The sequence below is a fragment of the Orcinus orca genome, chromosome 20, assembly GCF_937001465.1.
Source record: "Orcinus orca chromosome 20, mOrcOrc1.1, whole genome shotgun sequence".
NCBI lineage: Eukaryota > Metazoa > Chordata > Mammalia > Artiodactyla > Delphinidae > Orcinus > Orcinus orca.
In genome coordinates, this window is record NC_064578.1 from 50,721,376 (window position 1) to 50,742,631 (window position 21,256).

Genomic DNA, 21,256 nt, shown 5'->3' on the forward strand with positions numbered 1-21,256 from the left:
GCATTTATTTTTACCAACAACCTTGAAAAGTAGGTATTATCCAGGCTCAGGGCTGCAATGACTGGCCCATGTAGGACTAAAGAGGACTGACTTTTCTCGTTCATTTAGTCATTCATTCAACAAACACTTAACGACTATCTAATCCCTGTGGTCGTCGCTGGAAAACATAGGACGTCTAAGACAGAAAGCTGGGAAGTTGAGTTGTATTATTCATTAGTGAGTTGATAGGGTGAATTATACATTGATAGAATTATGTATTAATAATTATGAATCATAATAAATAAATAACGGGACTGTTTTAATAGTGTCTGGGCTCCGGCCAGCTTCCTAGTTCGGCTAAAACCCCTGCGTCCGGGCGATCCCCAGATGCAATTTCTAGCACAACGTAGAGCAAGTCTCCACCGTCACGCCCCCACCGAACCCCTAGAGGGCGTAGCGTCACCCGAGGCTCCGCCCTAAGTGAGGCGGGGCCTGAGCGTGCTGTACGCAGGCGCAGAGTGAGTCTTGGGCGCTCGCAGCTGCTCACTGGTTCGAGTCTGCAGTGGGGCGGGGCTGGGCTGTGAGGATGGCGTGCGCAGGCGCAGGACCGGTTTCGGGAGCGTGAGGGATCCTGCGGACCGGAAGTTGAGGCGTTCGCGGCGGCGAACGAGGTGAGGGGGCGGGGCGGCTGCGCAGGGTGGTGGCGGCGGCGGCCGGAGTCCGATTGGGTCCGGGAACATCTTGGGAGCGAGCTGAGGGGGGAGGGAAATCCCGAGATGAGGCAGTGTGTTGGAGGAGGCCGAGCAGCCGGGAGACACAGACCGAGGTGGAGCCTGAGCGTTCCTGAGAGAACCTGAGGGTCAGAGAGCCTGAAAGAAATGGAGGCACGGAAGGAAGCTTCGAGAAACTGAGGGACCGAGAGACAGGGAGGTTGAGAGAGGAGGGAAGCCGAAAACCGGAGAGATCGAGGGCAAGAGGCTGATGGGTCCTACCGAGAGAGGCTTAGAGGGAGTACGAGAGAAACGCGATCGCACCGGGAACTTGGGAAATGGAGGGAAACGTAGAAAGATGAGAGTGGAAACTAAGGTTGCGAGAAAAGTGTGTATATGTGTGTATGATGTATATGTATGCATATAAATATATATGAGTGATTTAGAATAGTACCTGATACATGCGTCAGCCCTAAGTAAATGTTAGCTATTGTTAAAGCTTCAGACAACTGAGTGACAAAATTTTAGGGAGAAATGGAGAGAGATGAGAGAGTCACGATGGAGGAAGAGAGTGATGGAGAGAGACGAAAACGGAGAGTCGGAAAAAAAAATTCAAACAGAAAATGAGACAGTCGGATGGAAAACTGAAGTAGAGTGGCGTCGAATGGAGGAAGACAGCTGGAGAGAAAATCAGACTAAAGAACAGGATCCGAATGGGAGAGCATTAGATAAATGAAAAGAGATGGGACCAGGCAAGGAAAGGGAAGAGAGATGAGGGTGGTGAGCAGGATGGACCAAAAAAGACAAGAGACCTGAAGATGGAGAGCCAGACAGGAGAGAAATAGGGAAGCGGAGAAAACCTCTAAAAGCCTTAAGCCTAGGAAATACAGGCCAAGAGACCGAGAGATGGTCCGAGACACAGTTACAGAGAAACTAGTAGATCCAGGAAGTCGAAAAGGTAGTCTTAAGAGAATGGATTCCTTGAGAGTCATGAGGGTGCTCTCATTCCGGCCCACATGCAAGGACAGGCAGTTAGCAGTCTGGGAGGAACGCTCTCTTCCATCTAATTGTCCTTGTCTTCTTCTGAGAAACACTGGCTCAGCATCACAGCAGTCTTTCAAGGCCTTTTCCTTCCCTTCTAGAACAGGAATTCCTTCTGAAGGCGCTGAGGCATCACGCAGCCCAGGTGTTTACCAGGAAGTGATGTGCACTCCCCACACATCCCCACACATGGCTACTGCTCCTGTGGGAAACAGCTCTGCCAGTTCACAGGTTCTTCAGCTGAAAGCCTCACCTGGCTCTAATAACTGCCAGGGTTGGTCTGGGTCCCTCTGAGGCTACAGAGATGGAACCTCAGAACTCTTCTGTGATGGCCCTCAGAGACTGAAGGCAGAGTAGGTGAAAGCATTGCTAATGAACCAGGGTGTATTGTGGCCATTTGAGTGTCATTTTTTTCCAGGTTATATGCCCGTGGTTCCTCTCACTGGACTTGTATGCCAGTTACCCATTTAGCTTCTCTGTGCCAGGCTAGGTGATAAACATTGCAGTGTTTTGAGATGGGTATTGCCCCCATTTTATAGATGAAGAAAACCTCAAAGGGTTTAATTTGCCAGCGGTCACACATCTGATAAAGCTGCGATTCAAACCCAGATCTGTTTGACCATGAAGTCTTTACCGTGGAAGTCTCGGGACCCTTTTAAGATCATAAACTCTTTGAAGAATCTGAGTGATGGGCTTCGCTCCAGAAAATTGCACATACGCGGGGATGTGCTTTGTTAGTTAGGACTTACGCAGCTAAGAGTCAGAAACCAAACCTTAAGAAAAAGACATTTTCTTGTGTAGCCATGAAGTGGAGGGTTGGCGGGAACTAAGCCTCAGGCATTGAATGATGTTGCCAAGCTTCTCCCCGTCCCTCTTCCACTTCTCTCCTTGTAGTTGCTCGGTGACCATCCTTGTGTGTGCCTCACTGTGCCCACGTGCAGCATTTTCTGTGGGATAGATTTCTAGGAAAGACTATTTAAGAGCTACTACGAACAACTCCCTGTTTATATTGTCCTTGCTTAGCCACAGTAAATAAGCCTTTGTCTCCTAATAACATAGTGTAAATTCCAGGGAAAGGCCCTGATTGGCCCTCCTCAGGCCAATGTGTCCGCTCTTCAGACCAGTCACTGGTTAAAGGGGGAGTAGGGTACAGTGATTGGCCAGGCCTTTGTCACTTGCCCAACCAGTAGGAATTCTCTTCACTTAAAGGCAGTGGGAACCATGTGGATTCCAGGAAGGGCTGCTCTCCAAAGGAAAGTGCATAGGTTTTTCTGAAAAAAAAAAAAAAAAAGAAAAAGAATTGCCGGGCAGGCAAAAACAAAACATACATAATGCAACACTTGCAAAACTGTGCACTTGATTTCAAAGGGTTCCCAGGAGCCCTGAAACTCAGTGGACCACAACTCTCTCATGTTATCACCTCTCAGGACCACGTTCTGCTGTTGACTGGCCACATGACCTACATTCCTTCAGGTCAAACATTCCCTTCTCCGGGGATCCTTCCCTGACTCCCAAGCACAGTCAAGGAAGGCTCCCGCAACCCCCTGGGCTTCCTTTATCACAGCCTCCATCTCGGGATTGTCAGAGTCTGGCGAAATGACCCCCTGTGGGTACTCGGTGTGGTCCTATTCATTGCTGTCCCTCCCCCCATTCCAGTGCTTGCAAAACAGCAGGCTCTCAATAAATGTTTCTAAAAATGAATGAATGTCTTCTGTTCTCTCCCGCAAACATTCAGGGCCCGAAATCCCAGCATGAACTTGTGTCCATCCCAGAGATCACCACAGGAGTCATGAGGTGCCCTGTGTGTCACCAGCTTGACCCAGGCCGCAGGGCGTTTACTCTGCCAGCACCTGCCATGATCCTATCGCACCCCTGAGGAGGAAATTAGCTCTTTGAAGAGAAAGTGCTTCCTTATTGCAGGCACTGGCCTCTCACTGCAGGAGGTGGGGAATATCTGGTCTAGGTGATCAGAACTGAGGCCAGTTTTGTGACAACACTGGGATTAGCCACAGCATGCCGCCTCCCAGAACAAGGGAGGGCAGGGGTCCCCGAGACCGACCCCCGGCTCCCAGTCAGGAAGAGGGCCCGGAGAAATGGGACTGGAATTGTCCAGAGACACGTCGCCTCTTCGAGGACGCCTTCTTCGGTGATGAGGATTATATCCGGCAGGGTTCTGAGGAGTGCCAGAAGTTCTGGACCTTCTTTGAACGCTTGCAGAGATTCCAGAATCTCAAGACCACCAGGAAGGACGAGAAAGACTCTAGGCATCCCAAGCACAGCATCCCGGCACTGGCCGACCTACCTTGCGCTTATGACCCACGCTACCGCATCAACCTCTCCGTCCTTGGCCCCGACACTCGGCGCTCTCGGGGGCTAGGCAGGCGCCTGGCCCCGGAGAGAGTGTCTGAGTTCCGCCAAGCCCTGCTGCACTACCTGGACTTTGGCCAGAAGCAGGCGTTTGGGCGGCTGGCCAAACTGCAGCGTGAGCGCATGGCACTGCCTATCGCCCAGTATGGGGATCGCATCCTGCAGACGCTGAAGGAGCACCAGGTGGTGGTGGTGGCAGGTGACACGGGCTGCGGCAAGTCCACTCAGGTGCCCCAGTACCTGCTGGCCGCTGGCTTCAGCCACGTGGCATGCACCCAGCCCCGGCGAATCGCCTGCATCTCACTGGCGAAGCGGGTCGGCTTTGAGAGCCTCAGTCAGTATGGCTCACAGGTGAGTGGGACAGAACAGGTTTCCAGTTTTTCCCAGTGACCTCGCGGAATAAGTTGGTTGCCCTATGGCAGTATCGTTACGAAAACCCTTACCCTTTGACCCAGCGATGATTCTTGTAGAAATTTATCTATCGATTGGCCTGGAGATGGTCCAAATGACAAAGGCACTAACATTACCCAATATAGCACCTTAACAGTCAAAAATCGGAAATGCCTCCGTGTTCATCAGTCTTTTTCTAGGCAGTCACAAAAAAAGAATGAGGATGCTTCCTACTAATGAGTTCTAGGGTTCTAATCCTGGCTTGACCACTTAAAAATTTTTGTTTTTGAAGTTATCATACTCTCAACACAGAAGAATGCACGTATCATGCGTATATAACTCTGTGAATTTTCATAAGTTGACTGCATTTGTGTAACTAGCATTCAGGTAAAAAAGTCAAACTTACCAGCACCCCAGAAACCTCTTCGTTTCGCCTCCCAGTTACTGCCTTGAGGCCTCAAGAGTCATCACTATTCTTAGGGAGAGATCGTCATTTTAGTGCTAGATTATCAGACCGGTGTTGGTGATAGAATATCACAGATTATTTTCTCCTCTTTTTGTTACTGTTTTGAATATTTATTTATTTGTTTGTTTGTTTTGGCTATGCCGGGTCTTAGTTGCAGCACGCGGGATCTTTTAGTTGCAGCATGCGGACTTCTTAGTCACAGCATGCATGCGGGATCTAGTTCCCCGACCAGGAATTGCACCGGGGCCCTCTGCATTGGGAGCGCAGAGTCTTACCCACTGGACCACCAGGGAAGTCCCTCTTTTTCTTACTTTTTATAAATGGAATCAAAAAGTATGTTCTCTTGCTCACTATTGCCAGTTATGGCCTCTGTTGCTCAATATTAGTTTTGTGAGACTCACCTATAGTATCATCATGTAGATGTACACCATTCATTCACACTGTTGTATGGTATTCCATTGTGAAGGCACCACAGATATTGGTTCCTTTTACTGTTGATGGGCATTGCGGAGAGTTCTAGTTTTAGGCTCTTGTGAATGGTACCACTACGAACATTCTATAACATGCCTTTTGGTGTGTTTTGGTACATATTGCTGTTGGGTATATATCTAATAAGGGTAGGATCACTGGGTCATACCAATACTTGTTATGGTTAATCATTTTCATTTTAGATTTTCCAGTGGGTCTGTAGTGATATCACATTTTAATTTGCATTGTGAGTTTTGTTTTGTTTTGGCTGCGTTGGGTAGTAGTTGTGGCATGCAGGATCTTTGTTGAGGCATGCAGGATCTTTCCTTGTGGTGCGCGGGCTTCTCTCTAGTTGTGGCATGCAGGTTTTTCTCTCTGTAGTTGTGGCGAGAGGGCTTAGTTGCCCTGCGGCATGTGGGATCTTAGTTACCCGACCAGGGATCGAACCCGTGTCCCCTGCATTGGAAGGCGGATTCTTTACCCCTGGAGCACCAGGGAAGTCCCTGCATTGTGAGTTTTAATTTGTGTTTCCTTGATGACTAAGGACATTGAGTGCCTTTTCATGTATGTATTAGCCATTTGGAGATCCTCTTTTGTGAAGTGTCTGTTCAAGTCTTTTTCCCATTTCGCTTTTGTGTTTTCTGTGCTTTTGTTCTTGATTTATCTGTCTTTATAGCATCTGGACATGAGGCCTTTGTAGGATTTATGTATTGTAAATCTTGTCTTCTATTCTGTGAGTTTCCTTTCATTTTCTGAATGGTGTCTTTTGATGATGGTGTCTTTTCATTTAAATACAATACAGTCTGTCATTTTCTTTTTATGGTTGCCACCCTTTGGCTTCTGTGTAAGGAATTTTTGCATACTTTAAGGTCATGAAGATGTTCTGTTTTTTTCTAAAAACCTTTACATTTAGGACTGTAATTCATCTGAAATCTATGTGTGTATGATGTGAGGTAGGGGTTAAGATACATTTCCTCTCAATAACACTTTTTAGCGATTTTACTTTGGATGACTCGTGTCTGTTTCTCCATTTCTGAGGTGAGGGTAACACTAGTGCTTATACTGTGTGGTAGTTGTGAGGATGGAGTGAGTTGACATACATAAAGATTTAAAGTAGTTCCTGGTACATAGAAAGGACTCAAAGAAGGGTTAAGCATTACTATTGTAATTAATTAGTATCATACGTCAGGCTCTGTGCCAAGTGCTTTATGTGCATTAGCACATGTAATTCTCACCGCATCTAGGAGGAAGAAATACGCATCTGTGGGATGGAGTTGCCCAAGTCAACAGCACTAAGTGGCAGAGGTTGCATTTGAACCTAAGCCTGTTGGACTCCAGAGTCTGATGTGGGACATTTGCTCAGATTTTCAATTTGGGGAGGGCGAGGGGCTGTGGCCCAGGCCCAGGTCCTCTCCTGACCACACGTTCCCACTGCCCCCCACTCCCAGGTCGGCTACCAGATCCGTTTTGAGAGCACACGCTCGGCGGCCACCAAGATTGTGTTCCTGACAGTGGGGCTGCTCCTGAGGCAAATCCAGCGGGAGCCCCGCCTGCCGCAGTACCAGGTCCTGATCGTGGATGAGGTCCACGAGCGGCACCTCCACAACGACTTCCTCCTGGGTATCCTCCGGCGCCTGCTGCCCCAGCGACCTGACCTCAAGGTCATCCTCATGTCAGCCACCATCAACATCTCGCTCTTTTCCAGCTGCTTCGGCAGTGCCCCCGTGGTACAGGTGCCCGGGAGGCTCTTCCCCATCACGGTCAGTGCCCCCCTCGCCCCTCCCCAGACTTCCCACCTGGCCTCTGGCCACCCAGGACATGTCCCTTCTCTTCTCTTTTTCTCTGTTTCCCATCTCTTTGATTAATGATGTTCTCTCTCTCTCTCTTTTTTAAAGTTGCTGTTTTTGGAGCGTTTACAGTGTGCTGGATAGAGTGCTAAGTGCTTGTTAGAGGAGACCCCAAAATTTAAAGGCTCAAATAACATAGAAATAAATTTCTCTTATATAACCCAAGCCAGCCAGGTGTGGCTGGTCCAGGCTGATGGGCAGCTCTGTTCTACGTGGTCGTTCAGGGACCCAGGCTCCTCTTTTCTCATTGCTCTCCCATCTCACAGGGCAGGGTTTCTAGACTCAGTGCTTTGGACATTTGGGTCTGGGTAATTCTTGGCTGCCCTGTGCGTCACAGGGTGATTAGCAGTATCTCAGAAGTGGCAGAGCCAGGACTTGAATCCCACTCACAGACAGACATGTCCCTGTGCCCGATAGCTTCTGTTTGCCCTTCCAGATCTCCTTGTCCCTTCCCCACCTTCCTGTCTTCCCTGGGAGGCACAAACGGACCCCTTTCCCCTCTGCCTTCTGGTTGGCCAGTGGGAAAAGGAGAGTCAGCCCCTCCCCTGAGGTCTCCAGTGACCTGTGACCCTCACCCGAAGTCACAGCTCCTTTTCGAGATGTCTCTCCACACAGCTCTCTCCTTTATGTTTTGGTTTTTTTTTTTTTTTTTTTTTGCGGTACGCGGGCCTCTCACTGTTGTGGCCTCTCCTGTTGCGGAGCACAGGCTCCGGACACACAGGCTCAGCGGTCATGGCTCACGGGCCCAGCCGCTGCCCCGGACCGGGGCACAAACCTGTGTCCCCTGCATCGGCAGGAGGACTCTCAACCACTGCGCCACCAGGGAAGCCCTCCTTTATGGTTTTGATAACCACTACTTCCTCTTGTTTTGGGGCCCAAGAATTGATAAGAGCTCTGAGGTTCCTAGCCCCAGGAGATGCACTGTCCCTTGTGGTTTCTGGGTCTAAATGCCCATCAGTCTGTCTTCTAAGTAACCATTAGAAACAGTGAGGTTACTTTCAGAGAAGTGATTTCTAGTGTTTTAATCCCAACTCCACCCCTTAAAATTTTGTTCTTGTTGGAGTTATACTCCAGATACAAAAGAGTACCCATATCACAAGTGTACAGCTCAATTAATTTTCACAAATTAAATACCTGTATAGAGCCAGCACCCAGATTAAAAAACATGAACATTACCAGCACCCCAGAAACCTTCCAGTTACCTTGATACTTCGACCTTTTATTACATCCTCCTCAGATACCGTCTTTGAGTGTGCTGTCTGCTGCCTGACTGATCTGTGTCTTCTCTGTCAGCCTGTGGCCTCCTCGCCCCATTGCTTGGGAGCTGGAGTGACAAGGTATGCTCCTGCCTGGGGCTGTCTCCTCACAGGTTGTGTACCAGCCGCAGGAGGCCGAGCCTACAACATCCAAGTCGGAGAAGCTGGACCCGCGGCCCTTCCTCAGGGTGCTGGAGGCCATTGACAATAAGTACCCACCTGAGGAGCGGGGTGACCTCTTGGTCTTCCTCAGTGGCATGGCGGAGATCAGCGCCGTGCTCGAGGCAGCCCAGACCTACGCCAGCCACACCCAGCGCTGGGCGGTGCTGCCGCTGCACAGTGCCCTCTCTGTGGCCGACCAGGACAAGGTGGCGCATGCAGCCAGGCCACGTGGGGCAGATGGGGGTCTGGGGGGGCTGAGGGCAGCTAATGCAGGACAGATATGACCCCACAAGCCAGGGCTGTGGGCTGCAGAGGGGCTGCTCCCATCTTTGAGTTCCTGATGAGGTGGGAGGCATTGGAGCTGAGCTTTGGAGGACAAGGAGGGTTTGGTTTTTTTTTGTTTTTTTTTTTTTTTGCGGTACGCGGGCCTCTCACTGTTGTGGCCTCTCCCGTTGCGGAGCGCAGGCTCAGCGGCCATGGCTCACGGGCCCAGCCGCTCCGCGGCATGTGGGATCCTCCTGGACCGGGGCACGAACCCGTGTCCCCTGCATCGGCAGGCGGACTGTCAACCACTGCACCACCAGGGAAGCCCCAAACAAGGAGGGTTTTGAGTAGGAGAAGAGGGAGGAAGGCAGTCCAGGTTGGGGGAACCAGCTTGAGCAAAGGCCTGGAGGTGGAAACCTGAGTGGAGTGTGGGGAAAGGTGAAGAGACTGCCTGGTTGGAATGGAAGGGTGCTGGGAGAGAGGCCTTTGGGTCACTGTCTTAGTTATTGATTGCTGTATAACAAATTACCCCCAAACCTAGCAGCACGTTTACTGTTACATGCATTATCTCACATAGTTTCTGTAGATCAGAAATCTGGGAGGAGCTTAGCTGGATGGTTCTGGCTCAGGGTCTCTCATGAGGTTGCAGACAGATGTCAGCTGGGGATGCTCTCATCTGAAGGCTTGACTGGGGCTGGAGGATTATCTTCTCAGGTGGAGCTGGCTGTTGGCTGGGGGCCTCTCTAGGGGGCTGTTTGAGTGTCCTCATGATATGGTGGCTGGCTCTTCCCAAGAGACCAAAGTAGAAGCCACAGCATCTTTTATGACCTAGCTTTGGAAATCACAAACCATCATTTCTACAGTATCTCTTAGTGTTTTTTGGTTTTTGTTTTTAATTTCCAGATAGTAGATAGTTTTATTTTATTTATTTAATTTTAAATTTATTTATTTATTTTTGGCTGCGTTGGGTCTTCATTGCTGCGCACGGGCTTTCTCTAGCTGTGGCGAGTGGGGGCTACTGTTTGTTGCAGTGTGTGGGCTTCTCATTGTGGTGGCTTCTCGTTGTGGAGCATGGGCTGTAGGCACGTGGGCTTCAGTAGCTGTGGCTTGCGGGCTCTAGAGCACAGGCTCAGTAGTTGTGGCGCACAGGCTTAGTTGCTTCACGCCATGTGGGATCTTCCTGGACCAGGGCTCGAACCCGTGTCCCCTGCATTGGCAGGTGGTTTCTTAACCACTGCGCCACCAGGGAAGCCCTATCCCTTAGTTTTTTACCCGGTCTGCCCTGTTCAGGGGGAAGGTACTGGGTGAGGGTGTGGATCCCGGGAGTTGAGACTCCCCCAGGCTGTCCTGGAGGCTGACTACCATAGTCACCTCCAGAAGAATCCCTTCAGGTCAGACTTGGTTGTTTAGTGATTAAGGAAACAAGCTTTGAGCACCTCCTTAGTGCTCCCCTTGCTCCAAGGGGCCCCTTTGGGATACAGTGGGAGCTGAGATATGGTTCTTCCCCTCAAGCTGCTGGTCCACTGAGGGGGGATAGACAAGTAATTGACAATCCCACAAGTGGTAGAGGAGAACTCTGGATACTCTGAGAGCAGAGTCTTGGTGGATTCAGGAAAGGCTTCCTGGAGGAAGGGACTCTGTACGTGGAGACCTGAGAAAGCCCCATTCTAGGAAGGGGGTGAGGAGAAGCGAGTCCCAGCTGAAGCGTGTGGAGCACTGGTTTTGTGCTGGGCAGAGTCCTGAGCTCTGTGCACTCCTTGTCTCTAAGCTTCACAGCCGCCCTGTCTGCCAGGTCCTGTTGTCCCCATTCAATAGATACAGAAACTGAGGCGTAGGCACTTATGCAAAGTCACATAATTGGCAGAGCCAGGCTGTAGAACTTGGTAATTTGGTACCAGAGCCCATACTCTTAACCAGAGGTTGGCAGACTTTCTGTGAAGAGGGCAGATTTTTAGTTTTTATGGGCTCGATGGTCTCTGTCGTAACTACTCTACTATTACAGGTAGAAAGCAGCTGTAGACTGACCTGGTGAGGCTGTGTTCCATTAAAACTTGATTTACAAAAACAGGTGGCAGGGTGGATTTGGCCTGCAGGCTGCAGTTGCTGACAGCCACTCTTAACCACTGTGCTTGGCTGTCTCTTGGGTCCATGAGAAGGGCTTGTGCAAAGGGCCTGGGGTGAGAGAAAGATGGGACAGCTGGGAAACTGCACTCAAAGTGGCTGGGTCCAGACTGTGAAGGGGAAGTCAGGAGAGATGGGACTGGAGAGGTGGGCAGGGTTAGACCACCAGGGACCTTGAAGACCCATTGTGGTGGTGGGCTTTGTCCTGAGGGCACTGGAGGGGGGTCATGGGAAGGTTCTGAGCAAGGTGGTGGGCAGTGCCAGTTTGTGCTTTAGCAGATCCCTCTGCTGCATGTGAAGGCTGGATGGGAGGGGATGAGACTAGAGACCAGGGAGGAAGCTGGAGCGGGATTGGGGTGGGAAAGGAGGGGCGTGGAGCAGGGCAGGGGCTCTGGGTTTGGGGAGGAGGGAGTGAATTCATGAGATGTTCAAGATGATCTGGTGTGGCAGGGTGGGTGAGAAGGGAGGGAACACCCAGGACAGCCCAGGTTCTGGTCCTGGTGATGCAGTAGATGAGGAGCCATCTCTAAGATGGGGGCCCGAGTAGGGAAGGGTTCAGTAGAAGGTGCTGAGGCTGTTTTAGACATATCGCTGTGAGGTGCCCGTGGGACATCCAGGAGGCCACTGGACACATGGGTTAGTGAGTGCCGAGTTAGTTGTGCAGAGGGCCTGGGGTGAGAGAAAGACAAGGCACTGATGCCGCCTCTTCACTATACCCCAGGTGTTCGACGTGGCCCCACCTGGAGTCCGGAAGTGCATCCTCTCCACCAACATCGCTGAAACCTCAGTCACCATTGATGGGATCCGCTTTGTCGTAGATTCTGGTAAGTGCTGCCCCCCAGCTACCTCAAGGATCTGGTGAGAAGTGTGGGGTTTGGAGCTGTGCACATGTAGTGAGGGAACTCTGGACCACAGCAGGGAGGAGGTAGTGTTTAGGGCTGTGTAGCAGTGGCAGCATCTTAATCTTGCTCAGGCCTTCCTAGCTTGCTCCTGCCTCAGGGCCTTTGCACTTACTGTCGTCTCTGCAGAGAGCTGTTTCTCCCCAGATTTTTACACAGCTCACTCCCTCACCTTATTTCAGGACCTGCGCAAATGTCTCCCCATTAGAGAAGCCCACTTGTTCACTTTATCTAAGTGATCTCCTTTCACTGTCACTTCCCTTATGAGGCTTTATTTTTCTTCATAGTATGGGCATTATATTTTATATGTCTTGATCTATTTAAGATCAAGATCTGTTATTGTCTGTCTTCCCAACTAGACTGTTCTCTGGAAAGTCAGCATAGCCTAGTGGCGAGGAGGCACTGGGGCCAGCCTGCAGGTACACTGCCGGCTGTGTGACTCTCAGTGCATCAGTTTGCTCATTTGTAAAATGGCAATCATAACAGCACCTCCCTCAGGTGTTGAGGATTAAAGACGTTAATACATTTGGGGGCTGAGGCTGGAACCTGGCACAGGGTGAATGCTCAGTAAATGTCAGCAGTTATCTTATTGTATTGAATCTGATGCCACTGACGATAAAAGATTCCATAATTTTATGTTGGATGACTGAACCTCTGAGTAAGAAAAGGCTTGAGAAAATAAATGAAAAGATAAATGAATGAGGAAACTAAAGAATACATTAACAAAATGGTAGGGTGGGGCCAAGAGTAAGCTCTCAGTTAGTGTTACTGGAACAAAGGAGTAAGTGAGGGTGTCAGTGAGTGAACGGCTGGGTAGAGGGCCAGGCGCATGGAGGGCCCATGTGGCTCCTGCACACACATTCCCTTCCCTCCCTGCTACCCTCCTGCCCACCCAGGGAAGGTGAAGGAGATGAGCTATGACCCGCAGGCCAAACTGCAGCGGCTGCAGGAGTTCTGGATCAGTCAGGCCAGTGCTGAGCAGCGTAAGGGCCGGGCGGGCCGCACGGGCCCTGGTGTCTGCTTCCGCCTCTATGCCGAATCGGACTACGATGCCTTCGCCCCCTACCCTGTCCCGGAGATTCGGAGGGTCGCCCTGGATGCACTGGTGCTGCAGGTGAGGCAGGGGCTGGTAGGGGACTGCATCCTGAGTGCTGGTGCCAGAGAGGAACCCAGGAGGCATTTAGACATGGTTTCAGGGTCAGGAAGGGCAGGGCTGGCCAGGCCACTGAGTGGAACTCATTCCTTCCAAATGTCAGATCCCGTATTGAGGGGAGAACTGTTCCCCCAAATCCACAGGGTCATGGGAAGAACCTTGTGACTCAGTCACAATGCTTTCAGCTGTAACAGAAAACCCATCAAGAAGTGGCTTTTAAAACCGGGGTTTTGGGCTTCCCTGGTGGCGCAGTGGTTAAGAATCTGCCTGCCAATGCAGGAGACATGGGTTCGAGCCCTGGTCCAGGAAGATCCCATGTACCATGGAGCAACTAAGCCCGTAAGCCACAACTACTGAGCCCGTATGCCACAACTACTGAAACTTGTGCCCCTAGAGCCTGTGCTCCGCAACAAGAGAAGCCACTGCAGTGAGAAGCCCTCGCACCATAACGAAGAGTAGCCCCCGCTCGCTGCAACTAGAGAAAAGCCCGCGCACAGCAACAAAGACCCAACACAGCCAAAAATAAATAAGTAAATTTATTAAAACGAAAACAAACAAAAAAAACCGGGGTTTCTCAGTACATTTTATGTCATGGCTTAGATGTCATTTGCTTAGATTAGGCTGCTGTGACAAATAGACCCACTCACATAACAGCCAACACAGCAGAACGTTAGTCCTTGGGTTGGTGGGCAGCTTCCTTTATTCAGAGACCTGGGCCTTTTTCCTCTCACGGCTCCATCATCTCCCTGGGGCGTCTGCATCATGTGTGTCAGCCAGCGATGGGGAGAGAGCGTGGGACTTACGTTTGGGAGGGTGTGAGGGCCAGGTCCACAGTGTGCTTCCCTTCCACTCACCCTGGCGAGAGCTCGGTTCTGTGGCCACACCTCACTGCAGGGGAGGCTGGGAAGTGTAGTCTCTGTGCTCAGGAAGAAGCAGAAATTGAAAATGGGGAACAGCAGGTGGCATCTGCCTCAGGCTCACACGTGCCCAGGTGAGAGAGAGGCATGAACCAGCCCCCTTTCCTATGGGTGATGCACACTCATTGTTTCTATTCATTTGATTTCCTTTTAAAAAAATGCCAGTTGCGACCCATGTCATGGAGTTCCTGACTCACATAACCTGCTGTTTGAAAAATGCTGACTTGAACAATACAGAAAACGTACCGTTTCACATAACAGGAAACCTTGAGATAGGGAAATTCCAGGCTTGGTTATTTATTTATTTATCTATATCTATCTATCTATCTATCTATCTATCTATATATATATATATTTTTTTTTTTTTTTTTGGTTGTGCCAGGTCTTAGTTGCAGCACTTGGGATGTTTTTTTAGTCGCGGCATGGGAGATCTAGTTCCCCGACCAGGGATTGAACCCGGGCCCCCTGCACTGGGAGCGTGGAGTCTTACCCACTGGACCACCAGGGAAGTCCCCAGGCTTGGTTATTTAAATAGAATGGTGATGTCATAAAGGAACAGGGTTTTTTCTAGCTTTCCAGCCTCAGCTTATCAGCAGCTGTCCTAATAACGATGATGATGATGATGATAAAAAGCACTTACCTCGTACTTCCTGGGTGCTAGCTCTGTTCTAGGTGCCTGAGTTATGTATATGAGTTTTGCTCCTCACACAATCTCTGTGGTAGGTAAACTTATTCCAATTTGTGGATGAGAAACAGGATGCAGAGAGGTTAAGTAGCTTGATCCATGTGGTATGGCTGGTGAGTGGCAGAGCCCGGATTCCATCTGAGGCTGTCAGGCTCCAGAGTGTGCCTCATGAATGCCACCTGGCTCTGGTAGCCACGGGCAGCACCTCCTCCTCCTTTACTGCCTGGCTGCAGAGGCGATGAACTGCCCCTCTTTGTGGGTCTCTTTTTTTTTTTTTGGCCGCGCCGAGCAGCTTCCAGGATCTTACTTCCCCAAGCAGGGATTGAAGCCAGGCCCCCGGCAGTGAAAGTGCAGAGTCCCAACCACTGGCCTGCCAGGGACTTCCCAGTTTGTGGGTCTCATTTTTAAGGCCGTGGGAACCTTTTCCAGAAGCCCCCTGGCTGGTCTCCCATCCTGTCTTGTCAGCAGAACTAGGTCACGTGTTCACTCTGTGACCTGTAATTGTCCGGGGTGGCGGGGTGGCATTGCCCAACTGGATCAGAGCAGTGATTCGCAGTCTCAGCTACACTTTGGAATCACGAGAGTGCTTAAAAAAACAAAAAACAGCCGTGCCTTACCCCTCACCCAGAGCTTCTCATTGAAAGGTCTTTTAATGAGTATTAGTGATCTCCCAGACAACACCATAGCTTAGTGAGCAGGGAGGAAGGTGGTACCACTGGCTGCTGGGTGGATGCCAGAACCTCTGGTGCCCTCCAGATCAGGCCCAGGAGAGCAGGTCACCTTACCCAGAGACTTTGGCGGATCCCCTAGTCTCTCTGAGCCTTGTTCTCACTCTCTCATGGTCATGGGAGCCACCATGCCAGCCCTTCCTTCATCCACTCACCAGGGAGGTGCCGTTTCCCTATGCCATGCCAGGCCTGGTGATGATACATGTTTCACTGCTTTCTCCCCGTGACCTGCTACCCCTCTGGGCCTTTGAATCAGTCGGGATGCTTTGGTCAAAAGTGAGAGAAACCCAACTCAAACTGTTGTTAGCAGAAAAGGGGCTTTTATGGATTTGTGTGTCCATGTTGGGGGGAGGTCTAGCTTAGGAAAAATTAAGGATTTCTCCATCTGCTGTGAATGGGCTAATTTCCAGGCAGTGGAAAAACTAACCACAACAGCTCTGGGCTTCCATCCTGGCCCCTCACAACCAGAGAGGATGCTGGAGCTTCTCTCTCTCAGCTCCAGTCTGCAAAGTCCCAGGGAAGGATTCTGAATGGCCCAGCTCAGGTCATGTGCTCATTCCTTAGTCAGTTGCTCTGACCAGGGGCTGAGAAACCTCAGTTGGTCCAGCTTAGATCATTTGCTCACTCCATGGCCAGGGTGTGGAGAAGAGCTGCTAGGCAGACAGACAGATACTGGCCCTCCTTCCCTGCTTCTGTACAATGAACCTTGACATTGGGCATTTTAACGTATCACAAGTTTGTGATCCCTGAGTCCCCCGGTGTTCCACAGTGGCTCATGTGTTCCCCATTCCTGACAGGGTTTGGTTCTCATTCCAGATGAAGGGCATGAGTGTGGGGGACCCCCGAACCTTTCCCTTCATCGAGCCACCCCCACCAACCAGCTTGGAAACGGCCATCCGCTACCTCCGGGACCAGGGGGCCCTGGACAGCTCAGAGGCCCTCACCCCCATTGGGTCCCTGCTGGCCCAGCTGCCTGTGGACGTCGTGATTGGTGAGGACCCCCCCTTGGGGTGATCACATAGGGTCCTGGGAATGGGTGTGGGACACCACTTGCTCTGAGTGCCCGGGGTCAAGTCTGGTCCTTCTCTGGGCCCTGTCCATTCATTCTCAGGTCCTCTGGGTCAGGTCCTATTCTAGCGCCAGGGAGATAGCAGTAAACAAAACAGACATTTCCCTCCTCTGCACAGCCTGTCCCCAGCTCCACGTGGTACCCCCTCTATTGTGGTTGGATGTCAAAACCGCCTGCCTCTTCCTCTTGCCCATCCTGAGTCACCCCTGCCCCTGCCGAGGAACTTGCTGACCGAGGCATATTTGTCTTGCCCAATTCTCCTGACTTGAGACATTCTGTGTCTACCAACAACCCACGGCCCAGAGAATATTGCTCGCTGAGTTCTACCACCTGGGGCACCACTTCCCAGGGGAGCTTTCTGCCTGCGTCAATGTCGTTAAAGTCCCCATCATTGCGACACGCTGGAGCGTCAGTACGGGCAGCAGCCTGGATACCACCAACCCTGAGGGCCACCCACAGCCATGGAAATGGTTATTTTTGTTTATTTTAGAAGGAAACAGGGCTAGTGCAAGGAGAATCAGATCTGAGAAGAAAGAGAACAGTCTGTGAGCATTTGCTTTGTGTCAGTGGAAGACTTTGTGGCCCTTATTTCATCTTCACCTGGTGAGGGGAGGGCCTCTGGGCGCTCCTGTTGTACAGTTGAGGAAAACGAGGCTCAGAGAAAGGCTGTCACTCGCTCGCCAGGGAGGCACGCCCCAGCCAGGCTGGCACCGTGGGTCCCCAGGCCCTGCGGAGCAGGCGACACAGATGATGCAGTGCTGGGCAGTTCTGGGCCCCAGTGGGGCCCCGGTGGCTCAGTTACCGTTCTTCCTCTGAGCCAGGTGGAGCTCCCAGTGCTTCCCAGGTGAAGCACAGTTCATCCTCACAGCAGGTAGATGCTGCGGTTAACCCATTTCACAGATGGGGAAACAGAGACACAGAGAGGAGGAGGGGCTTGCCTGAGGTGACGGAGCTAAGGGGTTCTGGGACAGCCTTGTTTTACTGCCCTACTTTATCTTATGAGGCTACATGTGTAACAGGAACTTTCTGGAAAGGTAGGCAAGGGGAACAGTGAGGGTGAGTCAGATGTGTGACATGCAGGCCACTGACCTTGGGGCAGGTGGAAACAGTCTTCCATCACATTGGGATCCGATTCTGGGTTTGATTCTGTCCCTCTGGCTCCCGAGGCCCTTTGTGGGTGAGGTGGAGGGTGGGTCAGGGGCCCCAGAGGGCTGGGGACGCTGTCAGGCGCCCAGGAGGCTCAGCGCAGCGTCTGCCCCCAGGGAAGATGCTGATCCTGGGCTCCATGTTCCACCTGGCGGAGCCTGTGCTCACCATCGCCGCTGCCCTCAGCGTCCAGTCGCCCTTCACCCGCGGCGCCCAGAGCAACCCCGAGTGTGTGGCGGCGCGGCGACCCCTGGAGAGTGACCAGGGGGACCCCTTCACGCTCTTCAACGTCTTCAACACCTGGGTGCAGGTGAGGTTGACAGCAGGGTGCCCCCGTCTGGCTGTCGTTCTGCGCGGGGCCAGGGCCTCCCTGCGGCTGTGGCTCCTCCTTGTGCCCCCACCGCCACCCCAGGGACGACCACTGAGCCCTCCGCAGGCCGGGCCTGTCTGGGGAGGACCCTGACTCCACCACTCATGGGACCAGCACGTGCAGAGGCCCCTGCCTGAGGGGGAGCCTGAGGTTTCTAAAGCACTGACGAAAGCCAGTGCCATCTGGAGAAGGTTTAGATGCCTTAGGCTGGGGGCTATATCTTGAGCACACGTTCCCTGACCGGGCCGGGTCCTGTTCTGGGCAGTGCTGGGGACCCAGTGGTGACTAAAACTACCTGGCCCGGCCCTCCTGGGGCTCCCAGCTCAGTGCAGGAGAGAGACTGTCCCTGGACAGTGACCAGCCAGAATGGGCTGTGATGGGGAGTCCAAAGGGGCTGGGAGAGCCCAGAGAGGGTGTCTGACCCCATGTGGTGTCTGGGAGGGCTTCCTGTAGGAGGGGGCAGTGGGGCTGAGACCTGGAAGAAGGAGGAGAGCAGGTGGTGCTGAGGGAGGGCCGGCAGGCCTGCCTGCCATCCTCGCAGAGGCTGGTGTTTGGGCTCACACTGGGTTCGTCTGGGCAGTGGGTCGGCACCCCCATCCCTCCTCCCAGCTGGCCAGGCCCTGACCCTCTGGTGGCCGGACCTCCACCCAGGTGAAATCTGAACGGAGCAGAAACTCTCGCAGGTGGTGCCGCCACCGGGGCATAGAGGAGCATCGGCTGTATGAGATGGCCAACCTGCGGCGCCAGTTCAAGGTGAGGCCCGGGAGGAGGGGTGAGGGCCGGCCTGCCCAGGCAGACAGGGCCAGGAACAGACCTGGCGAGCGGGGGTGGGGGGCGCTGGAGTGGGGTGTGCATGACACCTTCTGCGGCACGGCTTCGCATCCTCTGACAGTCATCAGAGTCCCACCCTACACCCGCCTCCCCTACCGTCACATCACCAGGTGTGGAGTGCGGCCCGGGCAAAGGAGTAGAGATCCAGGAGGGTTTCCTGGAGGGGTGGACAGGGTCACAAGCCGCATCCTCACGAAAAGCCGCCTTCTCTGGAGTGGGGGAGCCGAGCTGGCCGAGTGCCAGCAGGCCGCACGGGGCACCAGATTTGGAGCCGGACATCCCAGCAGTGAATCTGAGCTCTGCCGCTTGCTAGCAGTGCAACCCTGGGGGAGTTACTGGGCCTCTCGGGGCCTCAGCTTCTCACTCTGAAAACAGGGAGGCCAAAAATAGCCCCTGCCTCACAGCGTTCCCATGAAGATTAAATGAGTTAATACACCTAGAGCATTTAGAAGGGCCCGACACCCAGGTGTTCCCATACAAGTGTTTGCAGTTTTCATCGTCATTATGAGGATGTGGTTCGGGCTTCCCTGGTGGTGCAGTGGTTGAGAGTCCGCCTGCCGATGCAGGGGCACGGGTTCGTGCCCCGGTCCGGGAAGATCCCAGACCGCGGAGCGGCTGGGCCCGTGAGCCATGGCCGCTGAGCCTGCGCGTCCGGAGCCTGTGCTCCACAACGGGAGAGGCCACAACAGTGAGAGGCCCGCGTACCGCAAAAAAAAAAAAAAAAATGAAAAAGAGGATGTGGTTCCACAGCTTGCTTGTGTTGTTAATATTCCACGGGCCTCTTTCCATTCGAGCACAGAAAGATCCAGTGCCGAGCACTTCTCCGCGGTCGTGTAGCGTGCCACGGAGCGAAAATAAAAGCCCCTGGGGTAACTGTTCCTCTCGGCTGCGGGAGGGCAGATTGCGGCCCAGAGTGGACGGTCAGCACCAAGGCCTCCCACGCAATCACGGGGGCTCCATGTTGGGGACCACCAACATCCCAGCTGTTCTCGGCATCTCTCAACATGTCTGACTTTCTAAAGAGCGACGGTCCAACCTTTGTTGAGCCCCAGATGCTGAGAAACTAATGAAAAATGTGGGTCCTTTTCTCGCTCTCACTCTGAGTCACATATGATATCCTATCTCTCCTCGTTGGTCGGGGCTCGATGAGAAACAGAAGGTCCAATGCAGTAGGTCCCTGGGAGACTGTTTCCAAAGGCGTAGGCAGTAGGTCTCTAATGTGCATTGGAATCACAGGGAGGGTCCGTGCTATCCAGATTCCTGAGATTCTGATTCAGTCATTCTGGGATGGGGCCCAGGTCTTGGCATTTCTGAGCGTACCCGGAGCCTGGTGACGACTGTGTGCAGAGGAGGCCCCGGGGAGGACCCTGGGTGGTGATGGCCCGGCCTCCTCTCCTCCCTCCTGGCGGCTGGCCCAGGTGTTCCGTTGGCCGATGACAGAGACGGCTCTTTCCTGGAGCAGTCGTGTGCCCGGCACCGTGCAAAGAGTTGTTCTCATACAGCCCTTTCAGCCCTAACAGCCCTAGCAGGGAGGCCCCAGGAAGGTCCCTGTTCTTCATTTGAGGAAAAGTGTGGCTCTAAGGGTGAGGTCTTGTGCCATCAGCAGCAGGCCCCAGACCAGAACGTGCTGCATCCAGAGCACGCTTGGCCTGCCCCGTGTCCCTCACTCGGGCCCCACCCGCCCCCAGGAGCTGTTGGAAGACCACGGGCTGCTGGCCAGGGCCCAGGCCTCGAAGCCGGGGGACAGCTACAGTCGGCTACGGCAGCGTCGGGAGCGCCAGGCGCTCTACCAGCTGAAGCGCCAGCATGAGCAGGGCCAGGGACGCAGGCGCAAGGTGCTGCGGCTCCAGGAGGACCAGGACGGCTGCTCCAGCGATGAGGACCGGGGCGGCGCAGCCTCGCAGGGGGGCGGTGACAACGTGGACATCCAGGTGAGGCGCCGTGGGGCTGACTGGTGCCTGGGGTGGGTGGGGATGGAGTTGATCAGAGCAGGGATGTGGGCTGCCCTGGGGGTCTTATGGGACATGGCCTTGCTCTGGGGTCTGAGAGGACACAGCCCTGCCCTCATTCAGTAGGCAGGTTTCCATGGACAGGGGTCTACAGAAACCCTTGGATCCACAGATTCCAGTACAAGCCCCTGGGGTGGTGGGGAGGGCCCTCAGGAACCCACCTTCCCCCGTGTTGCCACCAGGATGTGAAGTTCAAGCTCCGGCACAACCTGGAACAGCTGCAGGCGGCCGCCAGCTCAGCCCAGGCCCTGACTCGGGACCAGATGGCCCTGCTCAAGCTGGTGCTGGGCCGGGGCCTCTACCCACAGCTTGCCATCCCGGACCCGTTCAACAGTGGCCGCAAGGACTCGGACCAGGTGGGTCTCCTTCCCTCTCCCC

At 53.0% G+C, this 21,256-nt stretch overlaps 1 protein-coding gene across 2 annotated transcripts in view; it reads left to right on the top strand.

The window, feature by feature from the left end:
• The first annotated feature begins 526 nt into the window (after nt 1-526).
• The window catches only part of DHX34 (DExH-box helicase 34), a 32,044-nt gene continuing 11,314 nt past the window's right edge, over nt 527-21,256 (top strand). The window contains exons 1-12 of one of the 2 annotated variants that reach the window (XM_049703122.1): nt 598-650; nt 1,832-2,087; nt 3,466-4,448; nt 6,870-7,181; nt 8,638-8,892; nt 11,793-11,895; nt 12,867-13,084; nt 16,270-16,444; nt 17,785-17,978; nt 18,690-18,791; nt 20,558-20,800; nt 21,061-21,234. In XM_049703122.1, coding sequence (XP_049559079.1) covers nt 3,744-4,448; nt 6,870-7,181; nt 8,638-8,892; nt 11,793-11,895; nt 12,867-13,084; nt 16,270-16,444; nt 17,785-17,978; nt 18,690-18,791; nt 20,558-20,800; nt 21,061-21,234 — 2,481 coding nt within the window. In that variant the 5' untranslated portion in view covers nt 598-650; nt 1,832-2,087; nt 3,466-3,743. Of the gene's footprint in view, nt 651-1,831; nt 2,088-3,465; nt 4,449-6,869; nt 7,182-8,637; nt 8,893-11,792; nt 11,896-12,866; nt 13,085-16,269; nt 16,445-17,784; nt 17,979-18,689; nt 18,792-20,557; nt 20,801-21,060; nt 21,235-21,256 lie in introns of both variants that reach the window. The other variant, XM_004271116.4, reaches the window with a different exon arrangement.